The sequence below is a fragment of the Protopterus annectens genome, chromosome 1.part1 (assembly GCF_019279795.1).
Source record: "Protopterus annectens isolate FY-2018-M chromosome 1.part1, PAN1.0, whole genome shotgun sequence".
Taxonomy (NCBI): Eukaryota; Metazoa; Chordata; order Ceratodontiformes; family Protopteridae; genus Protopterus; species Protopterus annectens.
In genome coordinates, this window is record NC_056726.1 from 551,712,477 (window position 1) to 551,738,841 (window position 26,365).

The window sequence follows — 26,365 nt, forward strand, 5'->3', positions numbered from 1 at the left end:
TTACATATGTATTCACAAATTAGATTACATTCATATGAAAGTAGAGGTAGTTGTTAATAGTTGTTAACGGTATAAAAGATACTTATGCATCAGTACATGTTCATCTGTGAACATTTGAAGAGGTGTATTAGAGGGTTTGCCATACAGATAATAAATCATGGCCTTAGAAATTCAAAGACATTGTGATGAGGGAAGGGAATAAGTAGAATAGAAAATGTTAGTATTGTAGTTAATAGGTGGGATATAAAGCAGGTTTAGAGACATATATATATATATATATATATATATATATATATATAGAGAGAGAGAGAGAGAGAGAGGGAGATTGATTGATTAAGGGTTATATTAGAAGTATAGGGGTAGTGATGAACAGTGTCACAAAATAAAGAATATAGCTGGGAAATGCTATTAAAACTATTCGGGCATTAGTGAAGATTGCTTGTGGCGTATAGGATTCTTTAGAAAAAAAATGGTTTGACTTTATGGCAAGCTGACTATAACAGTGGCATTTATCCCGGAAATGTGCAGGATCAGATTCATTGATTTGATAGTTTTAGCTGTATTTTAAATGAATCTGCATTCTGAACAGACTTCAGTGGTAGTAGGATGTGATTTCTTAGTTTAGCAACGTTATTTGAATATAGCAATTCACTTAAGTATTAGATGATTTGGTTATAGTGATTAGTGATTTTTCTAGCACACGATTTTATGAAATTTGAGCAACAGATTATATAGAACATATTAAAAAAAGGATGAAATGCCATTTATTTCCATCATTTTTTTCTGATAAGCCTTGGACAGAGTGGTACATGACTCCATATGTGATGATTATATTTCATGTTTTGCTTTGTAGACTTCAAATCTGCTGGTCAGAAATTGCTGTTATTCTTCATAGCATTTTACTGCAAATGTTTTGTTCTTAAAACATACCAATAGCCAAAACAATCTGTTGTGATCTAAGAGAAACCCAGCTCAAAATGCAGGACAATGCAGCATCTCAGCATGGAAAGTGGGGAATTTTCAAAGTCATTTAAATGACTTCATTGCACAAAGTCTGTGGCACTGTTCTACATCAGGCACTGTAGTCCATTACACAAGTGTAATAACTGGAATACAGATGTCTATATTTACTGTGTATGCCTGGGCTAAAGTACTAGAAACAAAGATGGTGTCAGGACAGCAGTGAGAACATGTATGTATTACATGCTCTGCACTGCCAAGTATGACAGCACAACAACCATCAGCAGCAATTTGTTAATAATGGGTTCATGGATGTATTATCATAGTATAAATAAGGTATCTGCATGGCATCTGCTCTACAACATACTTTTTGTTTGAGATTTCTCTATAGGAATTCAACTGACCATAGACAACATCACTTAATTGGCAAAATGGCATACTTCCTGCAGGTGACAAGCAATGCAAATTGTTGCATTTAAATTTTCAGTTTTGTAGACTTCAACGGCAAATCCATTATCGGTATAGATGCTGTGACTTGCATTGCCTGCAGTTTAATGTAGCTGAAATAAGAGATTTTCTCTTGTATCTGTTGCATTTTACACTAAATATGGTGCAATTAAATGAAATCAGTATGACTAACAATATGCAGGAAGGAAGTGAAGAACAGTGGTTAAGCGAACAACTACTAAGAAAGGATATGATCTAAATATTTTAATATATAAATAAAATAAGAAAAAATGGAAACCAGAAAATAGCTATGTCAAGTCAGCAACAAACAACAAAAAACTTTATACTAATGCAAGAAACATTTTGCAAGCCAAGTTACATGTAACTAGTGGTTTGTGCCTAGAAAGCCTAAAATCTTCACTTACTTCATAATGTGTCTTTTCTTGGCTGCAGATATGCAGCAGTTGTCCAAGTTCATTTGTTAATGGTACCAAAACATGTTGCATAAACCTAATGCAAAAGCTTAACTAATAGAGGTGTAAAACTTGTTGCACGACTAGATAGTGTGGACTTTCCTTGAACAAGTCATCAATAAATGTCACTCACAGAAAAACATACCTCAGTCATAAACAAGTTTTGGTTGTGACTGTCAAAGGAAAATGGGGTCTGCAGGAATTAGGAGTACAAGTCAGAATAATAAAAAATAGTTTTAAACCTACTGATGTTGCTTGTGTCTAATGACACATTCAGTTTGAAATATAAAGGAAGTGACAATGAAGCATAGAAAGGGAGGAGGCAACACTTTGCTGCTCATGTTTCATGGATAGCACAAAGCAGGAAAATCCATTCCAGCAGGGCAATGTCAGAAAAGGGGCACGGCTAGAGAAACAGTCTGCAGAAATTCAGATTTTGAAAGCAGACAAGGCTCACTTGGGTTATTCAGCCAATGACATGGGAATACTTGAATATTAGTTACATATTCGGCCATGATTTACTTTGTTATCTTATGGCATTTAGTACACACCTTGCATAACGTCAGCTAACCTCAACCTTACAGCATTAGTTCTGTCTACTGTCTAGATAGGCTTTGAAACTGCATACTGTGCTCCAAATATGGTCTTACAAGCCTGCCTATACAGAAGAGTCCAGAATTCTTCTCTAAATCTTATCCTCTTGCACTCAGTATCTCTGCATCTCTACTTAACACCTTTTTTTAGTTACAATACATATTCATTAAAATGGTTAGCTGATAAGCAGTAGATGGTAGCAGCTGTGGATGCATCACCTTTGAGTAAAATCCTTGTGATTTGTATGTAGTTGCAGAATTTAATGCTAGTCTTGTTTCTCTTCAGCATGTTTGTACTAGGGTTCTATTACAACTCCTAGATTCCTAAGTACACACAGTTCTGGAGCACATATGTTCAAATGGGTCTACCTGAAAAGAACAAAAGACCACATTGCCAAAGATGAAATGAACAAGACGACATTGCCAAAACTTCACTTTCACGAATGACAGGAATGCCTAAACTTTTCACAGGCTAAGTAACCAGGTGATCAACAAGGGGAAATTGCACTTTTCCCCACTGTGTTTAGTTAGGGGGAGTGTGGGGGCCATAGCTCTCCACATAGGGAGGTGTGGGAATCATAGTTCCCCACTTGGGTGGGTTTGAGGTAGTGTGGTGTGTTTAGCTGTTAGATGGTGGCCAGTGGGATACTTATCCTGTGAAAAGTTTCAGAATTCCGGTCATTCATGAAAGTGAAGTTTCGAACATCATTAACAGAGTAGTGATGTGTTAGGTATATCCAAATTCCCTTTAAGAGAATCCTATTGCCATTAACTTTTGATTTGATCTGCTTTGAATAATACTAATTGCAGCATTTTTTTGGGGTGCTGTAAACATGCAACAGCCCTACGTCCCCCTAACACAATGGGCTGTAGCCATAATGACCAAGATGACCTATGCTACAGGGACAGCAGCACATCGTAACCTTAAGAGGCATGAAGATATTAGAGGAGGCAAGTAAGAATAGTTGAAAGAAAGGAAACCATGGGGAGAAGACAGAGAATGGATGAGAGAGGCATGCAGAGGGAAGAGGAATAAAAAGGAGAAGTGTGAGAGAGATGTAAAGAGAAGAGTAAAGTAGTCTGAATGAGAGGCAGTAAGTAAGGGGGTGACAAGGTGACATAAGGATGAGATAAGGATAAAGGGGTATTAAAGAGCTGCAGGGTTCATGTAACAGGACCTGACTGACTGGAGCTGCACTTTGAGTGAAGAGGTGCTCCTTGACCTATTGACTGAAGACTGAGTACTTTTGGACGTCTCAAACTGAAACAGGAAGTTAAGGTGCTATGGTGGAGAATGCACTGTCTGTGCAATAAAGTTTCATTTTTGGAGTTAGTAGGGTGGGTTGAGACTGACAGATACCCATGAGATTATATGTGGGGGGTTTTGGTGAAAAGTTTATTAGAGAGAGGGTATGAAAGGAGAAAGGGCTTTGTGAATTACTGATCCTAGTAGGAGGTTGGCTTTCAAATGTACTAGGAGCCATTTACCTTTTGTGATAATTAGGCAGTGGTGTTCATTATTGGGGTAGTTAGTAATGAACTGGCAGATTTTACTGGTTTGTAAGGTGATGGCATTTTTCTTTGAGGCTGCAGCTAAAATGGGAAGTCCATGTTCAGGTTGAGATAAGAGTATGCTTTTGCCTATGGCAGCTTTGGCTGGCTAGGACAGAAGAGGTGATAGCTTGTTCACCCAGAACAGTAATGTGTAATCTTTTTACATGCATTTTGAATGTGTAGCTGAAAGTTAAGATATCAGTCAAGCAACATGCCAAAATATTTGAAGGATGTGGTAGATTCTATGGTGGTATTGTGAAAATCTTGAATATTAAGGAAGCTGGGTCCTCTGACTATTTTTTTTTTGGTTGTTCCCAAATAGCATTGCTTTTGTTTTTGAGGGTTTACGTATTAGTTTCTGGCCTATTAACCACAGCTTGAGGTTTTGGGGATCATCTTGGAGCTGAGTTTATATAACAGAGTGCACTTTATTTGACCTGTAGATGATCGTGTCATCTGCATAAAGAATTCAAGGTATTTCAAGGTGATCAGATGGGAGTTTGTTGATAATTTTGACCTTACAATCCACAGTCCATTACCTAATGTGCAGTAGTAATACAGGATTTTAATACAGTTTGAAAAGCGGGCATACTAGTGGCAACTGTATTTTAATAAAAACACAAGTAAGGCTATGCAGAATCAAAGCTTGACTTGTATTGAGAAGGGTACCTCTACGTCAGACAAAAATATAAATATCTAGATGTTGTAATCACCTCACAACAAATTAAATTGTACAGTGTAAGAGTGCAGTGGCAAAGGTCAAGAAAGCACTAGGTGATCACTGACAATTATACTACTTCATAGGTTAGTACTAGGCTAACTGCCCTTGCGAGACATTTTAAGCCTAGCCAGTTATCTCCTGTGAGATTCAAACCCTGTACATTGTGTTTGTAAGGCAAATACCTTAACCATTAGGCCACCCTCCCAACCCCTAGTAACACCTATGGAGAGGGAGGTGGAATATGGGAAAAGATGCAAATGGACATTATAAATTGGCATGCTGGAGGGCAGAAGGGAAATAGTGATAGCATGGTATCTGGCATCTCGCTGAAGAAACAAACATCAAGTCTAATATTGCCAACAGTACATGCTCAGTTAGAAAAATCAACAAAAGCTCTCCATGCTTCTATAACCCATCTCTCTAAATATACTAAAGCCAAGTTCATTCAGCATTGGGGGGATAAATCATTCCTCATTCCCAACATTCAGCAACCTTAAAAAAGTTATTAAGCCTGGCATATGTGGCAAAACTGGGCTCTGCATTAAACATATCATGGTATGGCATGAAAGAAGGTACTATAAATGAAATGCCAGACTCCCAGATACAGTAATGATGCACAATAAATTCAGAGTTTAGATAGTGGCCTATGGCAAAAGTTGAAAGAGAGGGGGTAGCTGATGGCATGTTCTGAGAGTATAAGTGAAAGATTTAAAGCTGGTTGAACTCATGGATGTAATAAGAAGAAGTTCATAGGTTCATAGGTAGGTACTAGGCTATTGGCCCTAGGGCCTATATAAGCCTAGCCAAAGGTACCCTGTGGCACAGTCGAGCAGAGCCACAGAAGTGATCCCCGGGGTGAATTTCCTATCTCCCATCCAATCATCAAGATTTTTCTTGAACAGTGCTAATGAGGAGCTTTGTTTGATATAGATAGGTAATTTGTTCCAGAGTATGGGAAGTCTCTGGGGCAGGAATCTATCCCTCCAGCATGTTCTGTTCATTGTGGTGACGAGGTTTAGGTCCCTAGAGCGTGTAGCTCATAGGGATTGGGATTTCTTTAAGTGGAGCATGTCTAAAAGCTCAGGATTTGACATAGCTTTGTGTGTTAGGCAGAGATCGCCTCTGAGTAGGCGATATGCAACGGAGTAAAGCTGCAGTTTTTTGAGATGGTCTGCATAGGGCATCTCTTTGAGGCCGGTAATCCTCTTTGTAAGGTATTTCTGTGGCCTTTCCAGTTGTTGTAGATGTCTTGTGAGGTACATACCAAAAGGGGCATTGTGCTCTATAATGGGTCTAATGAGTGACGAGCAGAGGGGAACAATGACCTCTTTTTTCCTGGATGAGAAATCTTTTGTGATGAGGTGTGCCACATAGAAGGATTTCCTGACTACTATGGCGATGTGATTATCAAAGGAGAGACTACTGTCCACCTGTGTCCCAAGGTCTCTTATCACACTTTCGGTGTTAAGTAGACTACCACCTATGTGGTAGTTCATGGGTACTGAGTTTTTACCAAAAGGAATGGCAATGCACTTTTTGGCATTGAGCTTGAGGCCATGGCTTTGACACCAGGCATCTGTCTCAGCAAGGCCCTTTTGTAGGATGTCCACATCTTTTGGAGTTTTGATTATGGCTCCTAGTTTGCAGTCATCTGCGAACTTCATTAGCCAAAGACCTTCTGTGTTGGCCTGTACTTCAGAGAAGTAGATACCAAACAGGAGAGGACCCAGGACTGAACCCTGTGGTACTCCACTTGTCATTAGTCTGAAGCTGGATTTGGAGTCTGCTACTTTCACAATGTGGGTTCTGTCAGTGAGCCAGTTGGCAACCCATCTTGTGACATAGGGATTTATACCTAGTTTAGTGAGTTTATCTATAATTCCAGAGTGGGGGATGGTGTCAAAAGCCTTGGCAAGATCTATATAGGCTGTGTGAACCACCTTACTCTCATCTACGGCTTTGGTGACTGCTTCAAAGAAGTCTATCAGGTTTAGGAGACATGATCTGCCTTTTACAAAACCGAACTGGGTGGGGTCCTGAGTTTGGAGATTACCAATGTCATTGTTTATAAGTTCCATGATGATACGCTCCATAGCCTTGCAGACCAGGCTCGTTAGGCTAAATGGGTGGTATTTTCCGGGGTCTGTGGTGGCTCCCCCTTTATGTAGTGGGATAACTGTCGCTGTGCGCCATTCAGTGGGCACATAGCCTGAGGTGAGGCTATGATTGAACATGGTGCTTAGGTGGGGTGCCAGTTTGTTCTGTAGTTCATGTAGAACACAGCCTGGGATGTCATCAGGTCCCATGGATGCTGTGTTCTTGGCTTTGGATAGTGTGTTTTTTACCTGTGCAGCCGTGATTACAGGAACTTTGCATTCTTCTGGTATAGAGATGGGCCCTTTAGGGGATGACAGAGGGGTACTGAACCTATCTGCCAGGATGTTGGCAATATCCGTTGGTTCTGTATATTTAGTGCCATTGTGCTGCAACTCAGAGCAGATCTGAGTGTTGCCATTGAGATTCTTGACATAGCTATAGAATGCTTTGTGGTTGTCTTTAGAGTCAGTGGCGATTTTGTTTTCATAACTAGCTTTGGAGGATATTATGAGGGATCTCAGCTTCTTACTGAAGCTGACCAGGGAGTTTCTCCAATCATGGGATTTTACTCTTTTTTGCAACAGTTTCTTTCTTCTGTAGAGTTTGTTTATGGCAGAGGACCACCTGATTGGCTTCCTTTTTTTGGAGGATAGCATCTTGGTTCTGTTAGGGATTGCACGATCCATGCACTCATGTAAGTGCTTATAAAGTGCATTTGTGTAGGATTCAGCAGTCATACCTCTATTGTCCGTCAGCATGGGTGTCGTGAAGTTTGCCACTTCTGTCTTAAGAAGCGTGAAGTTGGCTTTGGAGAATTTTTTTACTGTGGTTTCCCTAATGGGGGGTGGGGGAGGGATGCGGATGTCTAGGGTGATTAGCTTATGGTCGGATTTGACCAATGACGAACTGACCTCTGGTGTGGAGCACCAGTTGCCCATGTTGGTAATAACCAGGTCTAGGATATTGCTACCCCTGGTGGGGGTGTGGATAAGTTGATCCATGGCATTGGAATTTATGAATTCCAGAAAACGTTGAGCACAAGAGTTGGTACACAAGTAATTTCCCCAGTTAATGGTAGGGTAGTTGAAATCGCCCATTATTAGGGTGTTAGGTTGTACCCTAATGTTTTCCAGTGTATTAAGAAATGAGGAGCGGGAATCCTGGAGCATAGTGGGGGATCTGTAGCAAGCTACAATTTGGATTGTGGTCTTGCCCAGAGTTAGTTGCACTTGGATAATCTCAGATACATTATGCTGAGCAACTAGCCTGGAGGTGTGGATATCCTTAATGAATATGGACACGCCTCCGCCTTTAGTGTTTCGGTCCAGGTTAGGTGGCCGAAAGGTGTGGTATGAATTATAGCCTGGTAATGCAGGGGTACTCTCTGGAGCCTTGAACCAGGTCTCTGTCACTGCACAGATGTCGATGTTCTCCATTTTAAGGAGTGCCTCGAGAGAGTGCATTTTGAGGTTTGGACTTCTAGCATTGAATAGCAATACCCTCAGATTCTTCTTGCCTGTACCTGTTAGGGTGGTGAATTTGTCATATGAACCTTGCCTAAAAAAGGCACTATAGGGGTGGCTAGAGCCTTAGCCAATATCCGGAATCGCAGGGGCAACAGGTGCAGGCCATCTCTGGCAAAGCATCGTGGCTTGTCGATCATGTCATCCCAGGCAGACAGATACTGGATCCCCTTAGAATGACACCAGAAGCTTAGCCAATTGTTGAAGTCAATCATTTTGTCCTTGTACTGTGGTATCATTCTGGGTGATGGCAGGATGCTACTCAGGGCTAGGGTCATACCTGCCTGGGCTACAAGATCGGACAGCTCCTCCATGTCCCTTTTCATGTAGTCCAAGGAGGTACGTCTCAGGTCATTCACACCAACATGGACAATGACAGAGTCATATTTGTACTTGTTGTGCAGTGACCTGAGTGCATGTGTTATGTGGCGGATCCTGGCACCCGACAGGCAGCTGGCAGTAACTTTCTCCTTGTTTAGCCGGGTGAGTGGAACATCAGTGTGCCTGACTAGTGAGTGACTTGTTATCAGATTAGCTGATGCAGTTTGTTAGACCTGTTGAACTATAGGTCTTTTGTCATTATCAACATATTAGTATGTATATGATACTAGCCATCCTAAAATGTTTCGCTGTAAGGTAACACAAGAACAGAAAATCTCTGAATAAAGGCTAAAAATGTAAGTCCACAGCAGTAAATGACTTGTCATCCAACATGCTTGTTTTTTTTTTTTGGACAAATAATATTTTGAAATACTGTGAAAAAATCATGTATAATTTGCATAGATTGTGCAATAAGACAAAACAGCACCCTGCCCCCTCTGGTCATATGTCATTGGAAAGCAATTGAGCAGATGAACACTGATACATTTAATGTCACACTATACTGGGGTTAATTAACTTGAATCTTAAATGGTACCATGAATTTTGTTATTCTTTTCTGTATTTAATAAACAAATATCCGTAATCCTGGATTGCATAACTCTGCTCATTCACTTTGCTGGCATGGTAAAGCCCCAACTGTTAATGCAGACATAACATAATTATCTGAGTTATAAGGTAGCAGTTGTGGGTAGATGAGGGACTTTCAAGTGAGGAACTAGTGTCTAGTGAGGTACCACAGAGTTTGGTGCTGTTTTAGCCATCTTCAACATAGTTTCTTACGTTGTGAATTGTCTAAGTCTAAGACATTTGTATGAATACACCAAGTCATAGATAGTTTTCTTTATTTCACCCAGTATGTGCTTCCTTATTGGGTTTATTTAACTGAGATACTTTAAATTGTACTTATCACCAATAAATTGTAGCTGTAATATTTTCCAAGTGAATTTGCTTGTATCCAGGCTTGTTTAACTCATAGTATTTGGCATGGTACTTTAAAGTCAGCATCATGCAGTGTTACTCTTTCTAGCAGTTAAAATGATTGAGCAATAATTCTTTTAGTATACTGTGGAATTCCTAGAAAAAATTGCTGTGCTAGGGTACCTCTGAGTATACAGTGGCAAAATTACAAAGTATTACATGCTAGATTATGTAATTTTCACATTTAGTGTAATAAAGTACAGGTGGGGTAAAGTGCACCTTTTATCTGTTGTTCTGTTAACGCAAGCTAATGTTTATGAATTTCAGTTTCTCACAGATATTCATCAAACTGCAAAGGTGCAGTATATACAGATAATTTCCAGCTATCTTTCCAGTATTTAATTTTATATTACTTATAAATATTTTTACAGGTCCGGATACAAAATTAATGCAAAACAGTGGAAGAACAACACTTAAGCGTACGAGCATAGACCGACTAATGAATGTTCTCGTGTTATGGGTAAGTACAATACTTTACTTTCATAGCCAGAAAGTTAGTTGCTTTGCTTGCCACTTGTAATGTTAGAATGTCTATTTTGGTTATTGTGTTTATTTTCCTATCAAATGTTTATTGTTAATGCAGTATAGTTTTTGTATTGACTTGATGCACATTCAGGCAGGTAGGCAGCAGAAATCCCTTTTTCATGGGAAAAACACAACCCACATGTTGCATGTCACAATAATATGGAGAGGATGCCTAACAAAATAAGATATTTAAGCTACATATAACTGAACTGATAAAAAGTAATGCAAGCAGAAAATATCAATTACCATAAGCTGTAGAAAATTTTCACAACATGAAACAAACCAAGCTAAAAAATACAACAATAATACAAGGCAATGGAAAAAAGTGGATTAAAAAATAACACAGATGAACTCGATGTGAAGTGAACAGGTTGAGAAGGAAGAAATGATGTTAGTAGATTATGGCAAGCAGTGAGAGACCTGTTAAGAGAGTGAAAAAGAGGAGTAGAATGAAGAAAATATGGATGTGGTAGATTGAGAGGTACAAAAAGGGAAGAGTGGAGAAGCTAAGAAAATGTGCAATTGATGGAAGATGTTGTTTGTTGATTTTGTTTTAAAAGTAAAGGCACTGACGTATGTTAAGGTGAAATTCATTATTATTGTATATAATGCTTAAAATGAGGGGGTTTGGGACCAAGCTACAAAATTAGTCTGGCTCTGTGGCCCAAAAGGATGGAGCCCTGACTGCAACACAGTAAAGTGGGGCCCAGTTAGAAGCCCCAACCCTGGATTGACCAGGCAGGTAGGGGTAGACTGAAGGGCATAGCCTGCTCACCTTTTTCAAGGAAGGAGTGTGCATGAACTCAGAAGCAATCCCGCATGTGGAGACCACTGCTTATGCTAGTGGGGAGGGCTGCCTGGAGGGAATTCCCCTTGTAGAAGTGACAAACCATCCTCTTCAGGCATCCCACTGTACATCCCCTCCCTGGCACCTTGCTGCTTGTGTGCACAGCTAGGGCCAGGAGATAATAGAAAAACCTTAAATCACTCCTGAAGGGAGCCAGAATGATGACCCCCCCCCACCCCCACTCTGTTAGCTCTAGCTCAGTGAAGGTAATGAATAGGCGGACAAACTGAGACAGAGAGTCTCACAGCTTGCAGGCAGTAGTAACAAAAAATACATAATTATACTCTGACCTGCAATCAAAAAATTTATTTATTTATATATCTAGTTGTCTACTGATGTACTATGTTCTTCATCTGTAAATATGTTGTAAGTAATTGTTATGTAAATTGTTAATCACTATGTAATCCAAAGTAACTACTGTCTGTTTATTTTAACTGTGGAGCTTTTCTCCCCGACCTCCGCTGAAAATGGACCTACGTCCAGTCGAACACTCCCGGTCAACAAATATAAATAAATAAATAAAATGTTTCCTTTTCTTATTTCTTGTCTTGAAAAAAAGCTCATGATACTTTTTTCTTTATTCCCTAACTGGAATACCAACTAATTATAGGCTTGATTCCTATGTAGCTGTTTTTTATTTTTATTATTTATTTATTTTTTATTATCTTCAATTTCTGAACTCAATCTTTTAATCTATTTATTGGTTTGCTTGCAAATATGCAAATGCATAAATAACACACACACATGTACATACCCACACAAACGTGTATATGTGTGTGTGTGTATATATATATATATAGGTTTATCATCAGAAGATTGAACCTGACCCCATTGAATGATGGGATCATCGACCCAGTTATACGAAACCGACAATGTCGAATTCCGACACTGTCAAAATACAACTCGCCATAAACCTCAGAATGGGCTTTAACATGGGTCAAGCTGGGGGCAAGATTTGTTCTTCAACAATGTTGGGTTTGACATTGTCGCCATTTGGCATCCAGACTTTAACTGATGTGGATTCAATCGACCCCACTTCGACCTTCTGATTGTCACCCATATATATATATATATATATATATATATATATATATATATATATATATATATATATATATATATATATATATATATATATATATATATATATAAATGAATGAATGGGCCTGTCAGGTCACAGGATGGCTGATAATCAGTAGATGATGGACAGAAAAAAAAAGAAAAAAAATCTGTTTGATGTTTGCCTTGAGCCATGAGCTCTTGCATGGGATGATCCTATAACACTCCAGTAGCTCAGGATGTCAGATAATTCTGGTTTTGGGGAAGTCATTGAAGATGAATCTTTAACTTCAAAATCCTACAACCCCTATCCAGATTATTTAACAGGCTTCTTCCCAGGATCAGGTTAGCTGGCCACAACTTCCAGTAAGTCATCTGGAAGATGAGCAATAGCAGAGTTCAAGGACATATGTCGGATGGGAACTGGAGTTACCTCCCCCATGATCCTCCTTGACTGCTGAAGCAGAAAATTTGCAGTGAAATGAATACTCCTAAGCCAAAGACATGCTCAATACATATACAATCCAAAAAGCTGTTTTAGAAACTGTATTATCTCCAGGAGGGCTATACTATGACTTAACCTTCAATCTTTTGGTGATGCTATAAGCAAAACCCATGACTCTTGACATTAACCTCTCACTGACCCCCCTCTCAAGGAGTTGTCAACTGCTGCCATCCTTCTGGTTACAAGATAGTCAAAAATCATACCCCCCCCCCCAGATGTACTAAGTGGCAATGTTGAACCTCTGCCTCTTATGTCAAGGCTTGATGTTGTCTTCATTCATGTGGCATGCAAGTCTGGACTAGGACAAGCTCTGCAAACTCCAAGAACTAAGTGTTACTGCACCACCCATAGATTTTGCCTGCTAACACTCAAACTCTGGTAGGAACTCCTTCTCATTTTAAAAATATCCCTATATGGACATATATTCAAATTACAATTTAAACATGCTCTCGGAACTAGAGCCAGTGAAATGCCCTAATTCTAGTCCTATAACACAAAACGTCTTTAATCATGACACTATCCACTTAGCAAAACCTCTCTCTCTCTCTCTCTCTCTCTCTCTCTCTCTCTCTCTCAGTACTTGGCCTGTAATCTGACATAAGGTGTCTGTAGAGTCATAACTTTCTCAACGCTTTACTTTGATGCTGCCATCCTATCCCTCTTACTTATTCCCGTTTTGATTCTCTTCTTATTCATTTCCTTTAACTTCACCCCCTTTTTTCCTTCTGTTTTTTTATGTTATACAGAACCATAGCTAGGTAGGATAAAGGGGGCACAATCAGCAGTTACATTCTTTTTCAATTGTTTTAAGTATGGCGTAAACATGTGGGCAGGACAGCAAGCATGAGGAAGTTAGTGCCTGATACTTCTTAACAGAGATGGGGGACTACCAGATCATGGAACACACTTTTTTTTTTCTTTTGATCATCAACCTAGTGTCAAGGGTCATGGAGTGGCACCAGCTGACTGGTGAGTCAGCTACAGCTCTGATTCTATACACGTTTAGAAAAATAGCTAATGCATTGTTGCTGCACCTGTTGTATCTGTTTTATATGCATATATATTTACATATGTATAAAATGTATCGAATGTACTACTTTTCCTTTTGTACATATGCAACCTGGGCTGGACCCGAAATTAGTTATTGTTGATCAGTACCCACCCCAGTAAACAAACGGAATAAATAAATAAATAAGTCTGAACAATTTATGAGTTTATACCTAGGCAATGGACACAGGAAGTTTAACAATGAAAGTTGGGATCGTGTTCAGAACAGGACTGGCATGTTGTATGGTTAGAGAAGCTTGTGTAGTCAATACGTGGTGTGTTGTTGTGAGTCGGCACCAAGCTCACAAACCCCTGACTGCAACATCATCCAAAGAAAGATGCCAAAGTGTACCACTGGGGGAGGAAGACAGCTGTAGGTGTTTAAAGATAGTTCCTATGTATCATCATGGATGCATGCTGCTACATGGAGGGCACAAATTTGGTATCTACTAGCAATAGAAAAAGATGCTACTCTAACATGAATGCATTAGAAGTATTTTGGCAGGGTAACTACATACCCCTGCAACTCTGAATATAGTACTAGCTAGGTTACCCTTGTCAATAACAATACCCCTTTATTCCTGAGGTTCAATAACCTCACATTCAGTATTACAGCACACATCAGTGTTAATACACGTAAGAGCTTTTTTCCTTAACTTAATTTCCAGAAAATCCTATCAACATTGTGCAGCAGCAATACATGCACATATAAAATGTAACAAAAGCAGTTTTTGGCCCACAGTACAGGTATATCTACATGTATTCAAAAAGCAGTCATTTAGGAAAGAATTGAAAAATGAAGGCCATTTAACGGTTGCAACACAATGGCATTTCGTGGCTTGTAAAACTACTGCAGAAATGTATGCAATATGGTTATTCCTACAAACCAACAAGAGATCTGTAGTCAGCTCATACAAAACTGAAATCCAAGCATACTAAGGATTGTATGTGCAGGATACATGATGTAAGGCACATATTTTCTTCTTGCAGCTAACATTATCCGTAAATTAAACTGCTGTACATATGTTTCCATTCACTTGAATATGGCATTCTGCCAGACTATAGTGTGCATGTCTAAGCTGATATTAAAAACCATAAATTCCTTTAACTGTTTGTCAGAAGTATGTTAAACACTAAGGTCAGTTGTGCAGTGTTTCCCTCTAGTTCAGTCAGAACAATTCCATGCATTTAATCTCTGTTGTTAATTTAAATCTGGCAAGCCAGTCTTTTTTCCAATAAATGCTGTTTGAACCCTTCTAAGTGGAGCAATGTGTTTCTTTTTTATACACTCTCAAGTACGGATGTCTTAATGTATATTGACCTACCTAACAATGGAAAAGTAAACATACAAAAATACTTCAGGGATAGTAGACTTGAAAATATAAAGTATACCATAATATCTCATCTGCCTTGCTACAAACATATTCCAGCAATAATACATATGAAATGCCTGTATCATAAAACCAAGGTCTCCTAACAGGTAAACATTTGAAATGGTGACTGAATAGCCAAAAGAACAAACTTACAGATAAGCATTTAGTTTGGGATGCCATTTCTTAGAATATTCCCTTTTCTCAGAGGTATGGTGATCTTGAAGTTGGTATATATATGTTCAGGGGGTGTGGGGGTGCAGGAGAGGTTTGCCCCCCCCCTACAAAAAGAAGTTTTAAGGAGAAGCACAGTTTTCGAGATTCACTCTTCTCTGGGTTTTCACTAGTTTTTTTCAGCTTTTCAGTGCCGAGATTTCATTAGGTGGCCCTGTTAAGACTATATTTCTTTTCCAGGGTACAGCACTAATTTCGGTGGACCTTTTTCAGACATCCTGTGGGCAGTGTCTGGTTAAGTGACTTGCTTAGAGTGTGACAGATAGGAAATGGAAGCTTAATCCACTAAGCCAAATAAGTCAAGCTAATAAGTACAATTTTACTTAGCAGGATATATAGTACGGTACTTATTCAGATTTATTAACAATGATGATGTATCAGACAGAGATAATGTCATCCGTAAATTATCCCATAGTTCTCTGTTGTTCATTAAAACAGTTGACATGAGGTTACCAATTTATTTAGTACAACGGACATTACTTAATTCAAAAATGGACAGGTTGACTAATGAAAACCTAGTTAAGGTGCCATATTAAATAAAGTTTGCTACACTGAGCAACTGTGTTTGACCTGGATACCTGAGCCATGAGTAGAATATGATCCATAACCTCACATTCAGTATTACAGCACACAGTGATGTATATATCATAAATATTGCAGGAAGTTGCATGTCATATGGGCACACACATCTTCGAGACATATCACTTTAAATATAATCACCTCATGAAGGTTATACCTCAGCTTCAGTGTCTCTACCTTAACTGTTTGCCAATCAAGGTAAACTCAGGTTCTGTGGATAAATGTGGGACCAATCCAATCAGTTAGTAAAAAAAAAGAAAATAAATATATGGTCTGGAAACATGTAAGTGGTTGTTTATTAGAACAGTAGTAAGCAAATAAAAATGTCACATCCTTTCACAAAGGCAGCAGACTTTCTCAAGTGTTTAAAACAGACAGCCATCACATCAAATTTTAATAATTGAGTCACATGACTTATTGCCTAAAATGAATACTAACAAGAGCCATTCTGATGGAGTAGAGTGATAAAGCCCAGACTATGGCCCAGCCAACCTGGGTTCGATTACTGGCTTATGCGACTGATGGAGTAGCAGGGAAGGGAGGAGGGAGGATGCTCATTGCTACACACCCTAAGAGGGCTTTGGTCTAAAGAGGAGAGTTGCCCTTGAACATAAACAATAAGTGTGGTGAGTGGGCAGGCTATAAAAAAAAAATCCCCCCGGACACAAGCACAGGTAAGATGAGCCCCTAGGATATCCACAGGATCCGTGACTGGCCCGAACAAAAAAAAAATAAAAAAGGGTAAGGCTGAGTGGGGGTTGGAGTGGAGCTGGTAGACCCTGCATGTATGTTAGGAACTGGGGGCTAGTAACAATTAGGTATAAGGGGACAAAAAAAAGCGTAACAACAAAATAAAATAAAAATCCATTTCATTTCAGCACAGAAATCAAGGTCATGAATAAGTTTCAAAGTATAGCAATCACTGGGGCCTGGAAAGGGGTTAGTATTTAATAAACTTATCCATTTATATATACTGATCACCATTACTCAAAATATGCTCAACTAATGCAGTTGTAAACAGTGCATGTGTTAAGATAGACAAACTTTTCACCTTTATGCTGTGACACTCCACGCAACAAAGTTCCAATGTCAGATTTTATCTTCATAAAATAAAATGAGGCTCACTTCCTACTGCTTTTACAAAATCACTGCAGTAGCAAGTATGTTCTAGTTTTTCTCAGTGAACTCACACACCATATTACTATTCCTTGGACAGGCTAAACAATGGAGAAATGTAGCATAGCTATGTACAGTGCACCATTAAATAATATTATGTACTCTGAATAACTGTTTGCCCTGGATGATTACATCTTGTATACAGCATGGAGTGCATACCTGTGAATAGTACAGAATATTATATGTCATTTGATGCACATTTTGCTTGGAGAATTCAATTTAAATACAGACATCACAGAAGTACACCTCATCCTTGGTGATCCTGTCTTCATTTCTTATCATCCCAGGTACCACATGGTGTCATAAGTGAAAGATATTTGCCAAAAATGGAAAAGATAATGTACTGCAAAGTGAAAAAATACATGTATTTGCAATACTTTATGTGTTTGGAAATAGAGAAGTATGATTCTTGACAATAATAATGCCTATGTGCTATTACCAGAATTTATTTCATTACACAGAAGTTTAACAGAAACTGAAAGGTTTGCAGTCTCAAAGTCAGACAAATAAATGCCTGAAGGCTGCAATATGTTATACTCCTGCATATAACAGGAGAAGAAGACTTAAATACTTTCAACTTTGACTTTTCTTTACAAAGAAAAAGACAAGAACAACAGTCTTAGAGAGAAGTTTGGGAGTTGGTATGAGCCCAGAAAGAATAATGTCTGTTCACGATTCAAATTTTGTTTTATTTTGTTTTTTTCTACACAGTCATGTTTTATTATAATTTTTAACCAGTATAAGTTTGACAAAAGCACAATCAACAAAACCAAACACCAAGCAAATACAGTTAGGCATTTGATTACATAACCAAAGTTAGTGTAAGATTCAGCCAACCTGAGAATATTGCATTTCAAAAGGCATTAATCTTTATACACATAAGAACAGTATGCTTAACCCATAAGTGAATTAAAAAAAATACTTTTGGTTTCAAATGTCTCATCTGCATTTTAATTTGTCTGCAAGAATCATAAGAGTATAATTATCAGAATGTCTTGTTGTGTTTATCCCAATGACTTGGGCATTTTACGTTTTGGTGAATATTTCCACAACTTAAAAGTTTGCTAGACAAACATTTTCAAGTCACTAGAGATGTGACAGCCCTGGTCAAGCAGTTTAACATTAGCTATAATATTTGGCTATATATATGCATTGCTCATTTTGGAACTTAAGAAACAAACTAAACCAGTGCTAGGCAGTGTGCAATATGAACTTATAAAAGATAAACCAAAGAATGAACCTGGATGCCACTGTTCAGCGAAACAATAAAGCCACGGAGAAAAATGTAGGCAGACTTTCATTTGATAGTAAAAGCCACAAGTTGTTTTGTGGCTTTTACTATTAAACAGAAGTCTACTGCAGTGGTGGTGCTGCAGCAACGTTGTCGCCTCACAGTTAGACGTTGCCCATTCGATTCTCAGATAGAGCGTCTTCTATGTGGCGACATACGTGAACTGGCGTTCCTTCTTTGAAGGTTGTGCGTTAGGCCTGGCAAGCCAGCACATAAAAATCTACTGCCAATCATTAGCGGACCGGAGTTCCGCTGTGGCGACCCCTAACCGGGAAAAGCCGAAAGACACAACAACAACAACAACAACTATTAAACAGAAGTCTGCCTACATTTCTCTCCATGGCTTTATTGTTTCGCTGAACAGTGGCATCCAGGTTCATTCTTTGGTTTATTTGTGTGATTTTTCCTTGTTTGCCTGCTTTTTGAACTTATAAAAGATGCCAGAATGGGTTGAATTTTGGAATACTCATATTAAGATATATCATATATTTTGTATTTTAGGTCATCACTGCCAAAGATCTAAGACAGACCACTTCACTTAGCTAGTTAATAAATTAAAAAAGGCAGTACCTGAAAAAAAAAAACAGAATTTTCATCAAACCTCAGATCATTCTCAGTCTGTGTCTGACAAATGAATTTCAAGAAATTTATGGCATAAGATAAGCACAGAGGTGAATTTCTTGAAGTCCATTTCAAGAACACATAACAGACTGAAGTTATGATTGACGATTCGTTCATAATTCTTTGTAATAAATGGAATGTCAAGTGAAGTTAGAGGTCCATGTTAGGTTGTTTATATTTCTGAGTGCTCCCCCTTTAGAAGTGTGTGTGACCAAAGGAGGTGTAGTAACACTCAAAACAGGCTGACATACTTATTTGAAAGTGGACATATGCATATGTGCTACTACTGTCTTATGGAATACTTTTGGTAACCATTTGAAATCTTTGGACCTGCTAGATTGAGTCCCAACATGTGGATACTAAATGTCCGAAAAAACGGACTCAAATATATTAAGTCCAAGATGCCATTTCTCAGAATATTCAATTTTTTTCTGGGGTATGGAAATCTTGGAGATGGTATATATAAGTTTGGGGGAGTGTGGGGGCTTGCCCCCATGTAAAAAGAAGTTTTAAGGAGAGGAGTGATTTTCAAGATTTGCTCATCTCCGGGTTTTCAGCATTTTGTTTCAGCTTTTTGGCATTCGGCATTTCGAGTGCCGACATTTCAATAGGAAGCTGTAGTTTTAAGTGTTGCTTTACATGCTATTTACCTAGGAAAGTTGTGAGGGAAACCTATGAACTGTATACTGTGATATTTAGATTCTGCTCCCTGCCAGTCTCCTCTGGTTTGACAGGACTTTTTGCCTTTTAGGTTTTCAGTTATTTCTGTGCTCATAGGATAGTGCTGAGCCTTGTTATTGTGAGATTCTTGTGTACGAACCTTGGTGTAAAATGGTTAAATGCCAGTTATTGTCTCAAAATCTTACTATAGTAAGGTTATTTGTTACTTCCTTATAAGTGTAATACCAGCATGCCATGTTTGCACTGTTTATATTCAGTCCATCTCTACAGACACTTGGGGAGACCCTCCTCTGCAATTTTGGAAACCACAACTCTGCAAGGATATAGAAAGAAGTGAGATACCCTTAAAGCCAGAAACTAAAATGATTCATTCTATATCAGAAATAGTATCAAGAGGGTCTAATGCATACTGTTGTAGAAAGGAAGGGAGAGTGGGATATGACAGAAATATTCAACTGTGTCAAGTACATTTTGACTGTTGTCCATGTAATTATCCATAAGACAAGTAGTGAAAGAAAAGTCGGTAATACTCTAAAGATACACAGAGCATCTCACAACAAAAATAGGAAGAGTTTTCACACAGGTAAACAGAAGAGTTAAACAGACCCTTTAAGAGTTAGTAAGTACAAACATTAAAGGAAACACAGCCAGCCCATCATCAAAAATACTTTCTGCAAAGGCAGTAGCATCATCTTAGAAAAGGGCCCTGGCTGCTAGTAGGGCTGAAAGAGGGTTTAGGGATCAAGCACCCTCCAGAATGATTTCACTGTGTGGACCTAAGCATATTTCTTCTACTTCAAACCTAACTTCAGCAGTGACTGAGTGACACATTAGAGGGGCAGGAAGAACATGTGTCAGTGCAGCAGACATCATGAGCACTGTGTACAGAAGCATGCACAGTGCACAGCTGGTTCAGCACGTCATGCTGTTAAAGTGAATGGAGGTCACCCCAGCCTAACGCTTTGGATCCCCTCTCCCTTCCTGTAAGCTAGATGTAGCATGAGTTGCTATCCACACCAGACAAAGAGACACATCCACTGAAGGTTCCATGTAGGATAATCCAGTTTGGAAGACTCCAGAATGAAGCTGAAGTGAAAGGAGGTAATGCGAGTTGCAAAATGAATAGTGATCTGTCAAGGTGTTAAGGATCATAAAAATTATGTTGCATTTCAAGATTGCATTGAGCAGAAGGAAATCGCTTTCTCACATGAGGTGCTAGAATGCAGTCTGTTGTATAACTACAGTCAACATCTTGCCTGGTAGATGTTGACATCAGCAAGCACTTGGCCCAAGCTGTCTTTTTCTGCATTCAGTTACTATTCTGCTTTTTGAGTTACTGATAGCCACATGATGTTCCTCTGCCTAGACTGTTATAGAATAGTTGTCCTCTACAGATGCTGAATGTTAAGTCTATAGGTTTCATGTGTTCTAAGTCAGTGGCCAAGTAGCATGAAACTTTCTATATGCATCATTAAGCTCATTAAAGTCCATGTGCAAAGCAAGACGATGCTTGAAAGTGTTAAATACTGAACTTTGTTTAATGTGTTTTGGAAAACTAGTACTTATTGTAGGGAGGTGTTAGACATTAGATAAAAAGCATTCTGTCTTAAATGAGTTTCTGATTTGCATTTTGTACATTCCTAAGAATCTGTGATTAGAATACGCAGACTATGTAATAAACTTATCAAGATAATGCTTTTCAAAACTATACTATATGCTTTGCTTTTGTTCAAAAATGTGTACAAATCTGAGTAAGAAGTTCACTATTAAAAATGGGCAGGATTTTTCACCTTAGTATAGATTCAGTCCCTGTTTCTTCTAAGTTACCTTTTCAGTACAGAGCAGTCCTTTTTAGCATATAAAATATTTTGAAATATGGGTCAAGTATCAGCTGGGGAGTTTAACGGGGGCAGTACACCTGTCAAAGAGTAATGCAGGTGTCCAAAGGTGAGCTCTGATCTTGATTTTCAGACTGAATACAGACCATGAAAGTGGGGCCTCATGATCCTTCGGGCTTTTTGGGTTTTAAGCAGGAGGTGTCAGAAAAGTTACCAGAGGGATAAATGGATTGTGGCAGCCAGGCATTCAAAGTGGCATTGCTTTTTGATCCTTTGATGTTGGCTCTTCCTATCATTATGAAGCAAAATTTACCAATCGTTGGATTGTTCACCCAGTAATAATGAACGTGAACTGGGTTTAGACCATTGTGACATAGGTTTGGTTTACCCTACTGATTATGAGTTGTTGCAATATTAATCCTGCTCGGTGTGAGAGAAACCGCAAATTCAGACATTTGGTGTCTGTGCTTGGCTGAGGAGCCAATGGTATGAAGCTACCATCTCTGGGATTATGACTGAACACCTCTAAGTCAGAATCCATAGCACTGCAGATCTCAGATGGCCAGGGATAGCTGGCTGCAAGGTCAGTGAGAAGCACTGCTCATCACTGTGTTGGAGCACAGAAGAAAGAGGGTTGCCTCTCTCCAGCAGTGCACTGCATGTTCATGAGTGCAAAATCATTCATAGATGACCTGATTCTGGGTGAGGGCTTCATACACAACAGAGTAGCAAAAAGCTGTGATCTACTGAAAGTCAGACCTTGAGCCAAGCATTTGTCATGAGGGGTGCAGGGATATGGGGACCCAGGGCCACCCCCCCCCCCCTGTGAGGGTGGAAGCTCTAGATGCAGGGCAGAGAAGAAAACCAGCATTTATGGAAGTCCATCTGAGGTCCTGCAGCCAAGTAGAATTTCACAAGACCAGGCAGGATTGGAGGGAAGAATCCCTGAGATGCACTTGGGCAAGAAAGATCTGACATAATTAGGCAGCCTGCAGGAGATGCTGAAGCATGAGGGACCCTAACAGGGGACTGCGGCCAGGGAAGGAGTGGGCTCAGCTGGGTAAAAGTGGAGGCCCAGAGGGGGCCTTTCCCAACAAAAGTCTAGATGGGAGAGAGAGAAGCAGATGGTGGTGGGGCCAGGATAGCTCCTGCACAGGGTGAGAGGCATGCAGCCACACCTCCCTCTCTCCCTGATGTAAATCCAGATGGGAGATTGAGGCAGAAAGCCACCTGGCCAGGAGCACTCCAGTCAGGGTGAGGGGAGTCTGATAGTGGTTCCCTCCCAGGAAGTCCTGCGTGAGTGCCAGAGACAGAGTCCCCTTCATGGAAAGCTGGATGATGGTGGACCTGCCCCTCAGCAGACAAGGCTGGGCAAGATCAGAGAGATGGTCTGATGATCCAACATGATTATGCAGCCTGCAGGAGATGCAGAAGTGTGAGGGACTATGACAGGGGACCACAGCCAGGGAAGGAGCACTCTCAGCTATGTAAAAGTGGAGGACTAGAGGGGATCTGTCCCAACGCAAAGTGGAAAGTAGATGGGCCAGGTCCAACCCAGGCCCCCCATCTGGGATGGAAGTCCTGCCTGGGTGAGGGACATCTGGCTGTGCCCCATTGACCCAAGGTCAGGGATGTCCTGACACAATAGGGCAGCCCATGGTGTAAAAGAGAGGGGGGGGTTCCAGCTTCAGGGTGCTGGTCCTGAAGAGTTACAAAGCCCCCACAAAGCTCTGGAGTGGTAAACTGGGGAAATACGGAAATCCATATCAGAGCAGTCCTGCCCCTTGGCGGCCAAGGGGAGTTCCGGAGGACGTGTCAGAATTAAAGTGAAGATCTGCCAAGAGGCATGGGGATACAAGCAATCCAAAACAATCAGGCAGCTTGTAGAAGATGTGAGAGCATGACTGAAACTGACTGGGGATTGCAGTCAAGGACAGAGGGACTTAGCCTGAGTCAAAGGAGCAACTTGGAGGGGGTCCACCCAGACAGATGAATGAAGGGGAGAGTGAGGCAGGCAGTGGCCAGACTAAGAGATCTCCTTCCCAGGTGAGTGATGTGTGACCATGCCCCTTTCTCATACAGAAGTCTGGATAGCAGCACCAGGCAGTAACAGCCTGGTCAGGAGAGCTGCTGCCCTGGTAAAGGGCATCCGTCTGTGCCCCTGGAGCTGAGGGCAGGGGTGTCCCAATGTAGGCAGGTAGCTCACAGGGAGAGAGAGAGAGAGAGGGACATCTGGCTGTGGGCACCTGTCTCAAAAAAGTGCACACAAAACTCTGGATTGGTGAGTCAGGAGGATTTGGAAGTCCATATGAAAGCATATCTGCCCCTTAGCAGCTGAGGGGAGTTCTGCAGGAACATCCAATGAATCTGTTCCCTGAAGGACTTAAGTGCACGCATAATCTGGCATGATTAGGCAGCCTGCAGGAGTTATGGGAAGACAGGTGGTACGATGTGTCCATCAGAGACCATCAGCCCTGGAAAATGTTCTCTCAGGTCTCTGTGTGGGTGGTGAAGCGCATCTACCAGAGGATGGGTTCTGGTATGAGACAACCATTGCTCCCCCAGTCCCATCCTCATCCCCACCATCAATTGATGTGGTCGACTACCTCCTGCTGGTGGAGGGCCCCCATAGAGTGGCTGTCCAGGTCACCATGTACAGATCGAGTTTCTTCACCCAAGGAGCAACATGACAGTCACCAAGAAAGTCAAGACATGGTGAAGGGGTCCTGTCATACACCAGGGTGTTCTGCTCTCTGGCTGGCAGCCATACCTGTTGATGCTGGCCTACCTGAGCATTGGAGATCTGCTTTCTCCAGCTATCCCTGCCACACTCTGAACCTCACTGCAGCCCTGCAGGGTCACAAGCAACAGCCTCTGGCCAGCACTCAGGGTGCCCCCTCTGCCATGAAAAGTACACCCTTCTGTCAGTGGAGGTGTGGGCTCCAGCCACTCACCGAGGTGCTCCCCTCTGGTTAATCCTGCAAGTAGCATATGTTTGTCTCAAAGATTAAGCCATGCAAGTGTCCGTGCACATGGACGCTACAGTGAAACTGCAAATGGCTTTTAAAATCAGTTATAGTTCCTTTGATCGCCCCCACCATTACTTGGATAACTGTGGTAATTGTAGAGTTACTACATCCTGATGAGCACTGACCTCTGGGGTTGCATGCATTAATCAGACCAAAACCAATCCAGGTCTCGGCCCTGCAGCATCAGTGGCTCTAAATAAACTCTGGCCAATTGCTTGCCCTTGTGGTTGTGACATTCGAATGTCTGCCCCATCAACTTTCGATGGTACTGTCTGTGTCTACCAAGGTGACCATGGGTGAAAGGGAATAAGGGTTTGATTCCACAGATGGAGCCTTAGAAATCACTACCACATCCAAGGAAGGCAGCAGGAGTGCAAATTACCCACTCCCGACTTAGGGTAGTAGCGAAGATAAATAGCAATACAGGACTCTTATAAGGCCCTGTAATTGGAATGAGTACACTTTAAATCCTTTAACTAGTATCTATTGGGGGGGGGAGTCCGGTATCATCAGCCATGGTAACTCCAACTCTAGTAGCATGTATTAAAGTTGCTGCAGTTAAAAAGTTCATAGGTAGATTTTGGGATCGGGCTGGTAATCCACCATGAGGTGAGTTACCACCTATCCCAGCCCCTTCCTCTTAACACTCCCTAGATGCTGTTAACTGAGTGTTCCAGGTGTCCAAAGCATTTAGTTTGAAAAATGAGTGTGATCAAAGCAGGTTGGTCATCTGAATACTTCAGCTAGGAATAATGGAACAACACTCTGGTTCTATTTTGTTACTTTTTGGAACTGGAACTGTGATTAAGAGAGATGGCATTTATACTGTGCTGCTACAGGTGAAATTCTGTGACTGGCACAAGATGAATGAAAGCATTTGCCAAGAATGTTTTCATTAATTAAGAGTGAAAGTCAGAGGTTCAAAGATAATCAGATACCATACTAGTTGCATCCATAAATGATGCCGACTTATTATGATTCAGGGGTGTTATTCGCATGACCCATTTCATCTGAAAATCTGTTTATAGCTTCTTCAATATTTTCCAGCCTTTTGTTGTTTGTGTTGATATACTCCATCAGTGTTTTGTTTATTTTAAGTATGTCTGTATGCAGTTCTCTTATATCTTCCTGTAGGTTATTGTAAGTCATGTCTGTAGGTTATATTGTTTTTTGCTGAACAGCTGCAGAACTTTACCTAGTCAGTGTTTCTTCCTCACCTCTTGTAGCTGATTTTTTCCACGTCTTCTGGATTTCTTTATTCCTGGCATCCAGGCAGTGCACTTACTAGCTAATTACTGAAATTTACCCATAAACACAAGTCTACTGGCCGTCTCTGCTGAGTTTCTGTTTTCACACTGGGAGAGCTAGAAATAAGCTGTTACTCAATGTGCAGCCATCTTGGAAGCCCTAGATGTCCATAAATATTAAAGTGCTTGCAAAATATCTCAAACAACATCCAAGCAAAGGGTAAAAAGGTTACACAGGCAAACCATTCAGTAAAAACTGCAAGAAAGACTCTGCCAAGCTAGAGTTTTCATTGTGCAATACCTTAAATCCATGACATTTGGCTTAAGTTTTTGTGGGTACATTCAGGACAATAAAGCCAAATCCCACTAACTGTATCCATGTCACGTGTCAGACTTTTTTTGTGACCTCATCAGTACAGCATAAGTGGATTGTTAGGCTGTACTTTAGAAACACAGGGCTTAAAGCTCAGCTGAAATTCATAATCATTAAGGTGCCTGAGAAATATCTAAAACAACATCCAAGCCAAGGGTAAAAAGATTACACATATAAACCATTCAACGTATGGCAACACTGAAGTTCATTAACACT

The 26,365-nt window shown here is 40.3% G+C and overlaps 1 protein-coding gene across 1 annotated transcript in view; it reads left to right on the forward strand.

Annotated features, from left to right (window-relative positions):
- Window positions 1-26,365, forward strand: part of LOC122814860 (phospholipid-transporting ATPase ID-like) — a 2,026,011-nt gene that overhangs the window by 1,296,795 nt on the left and 702,851 nt on the right. Inside the window, exon 11 of the mRNA XM_044087143.1 lies at window positions 10,099-10,187. Coding sequence (XP_043943078.1) covers window positions 10,099-10,187 — 89 coding nt within the window. The remainder of the gene's footprint in view (window positions 1-10,098; window positions 10,188-26,365) is intronic.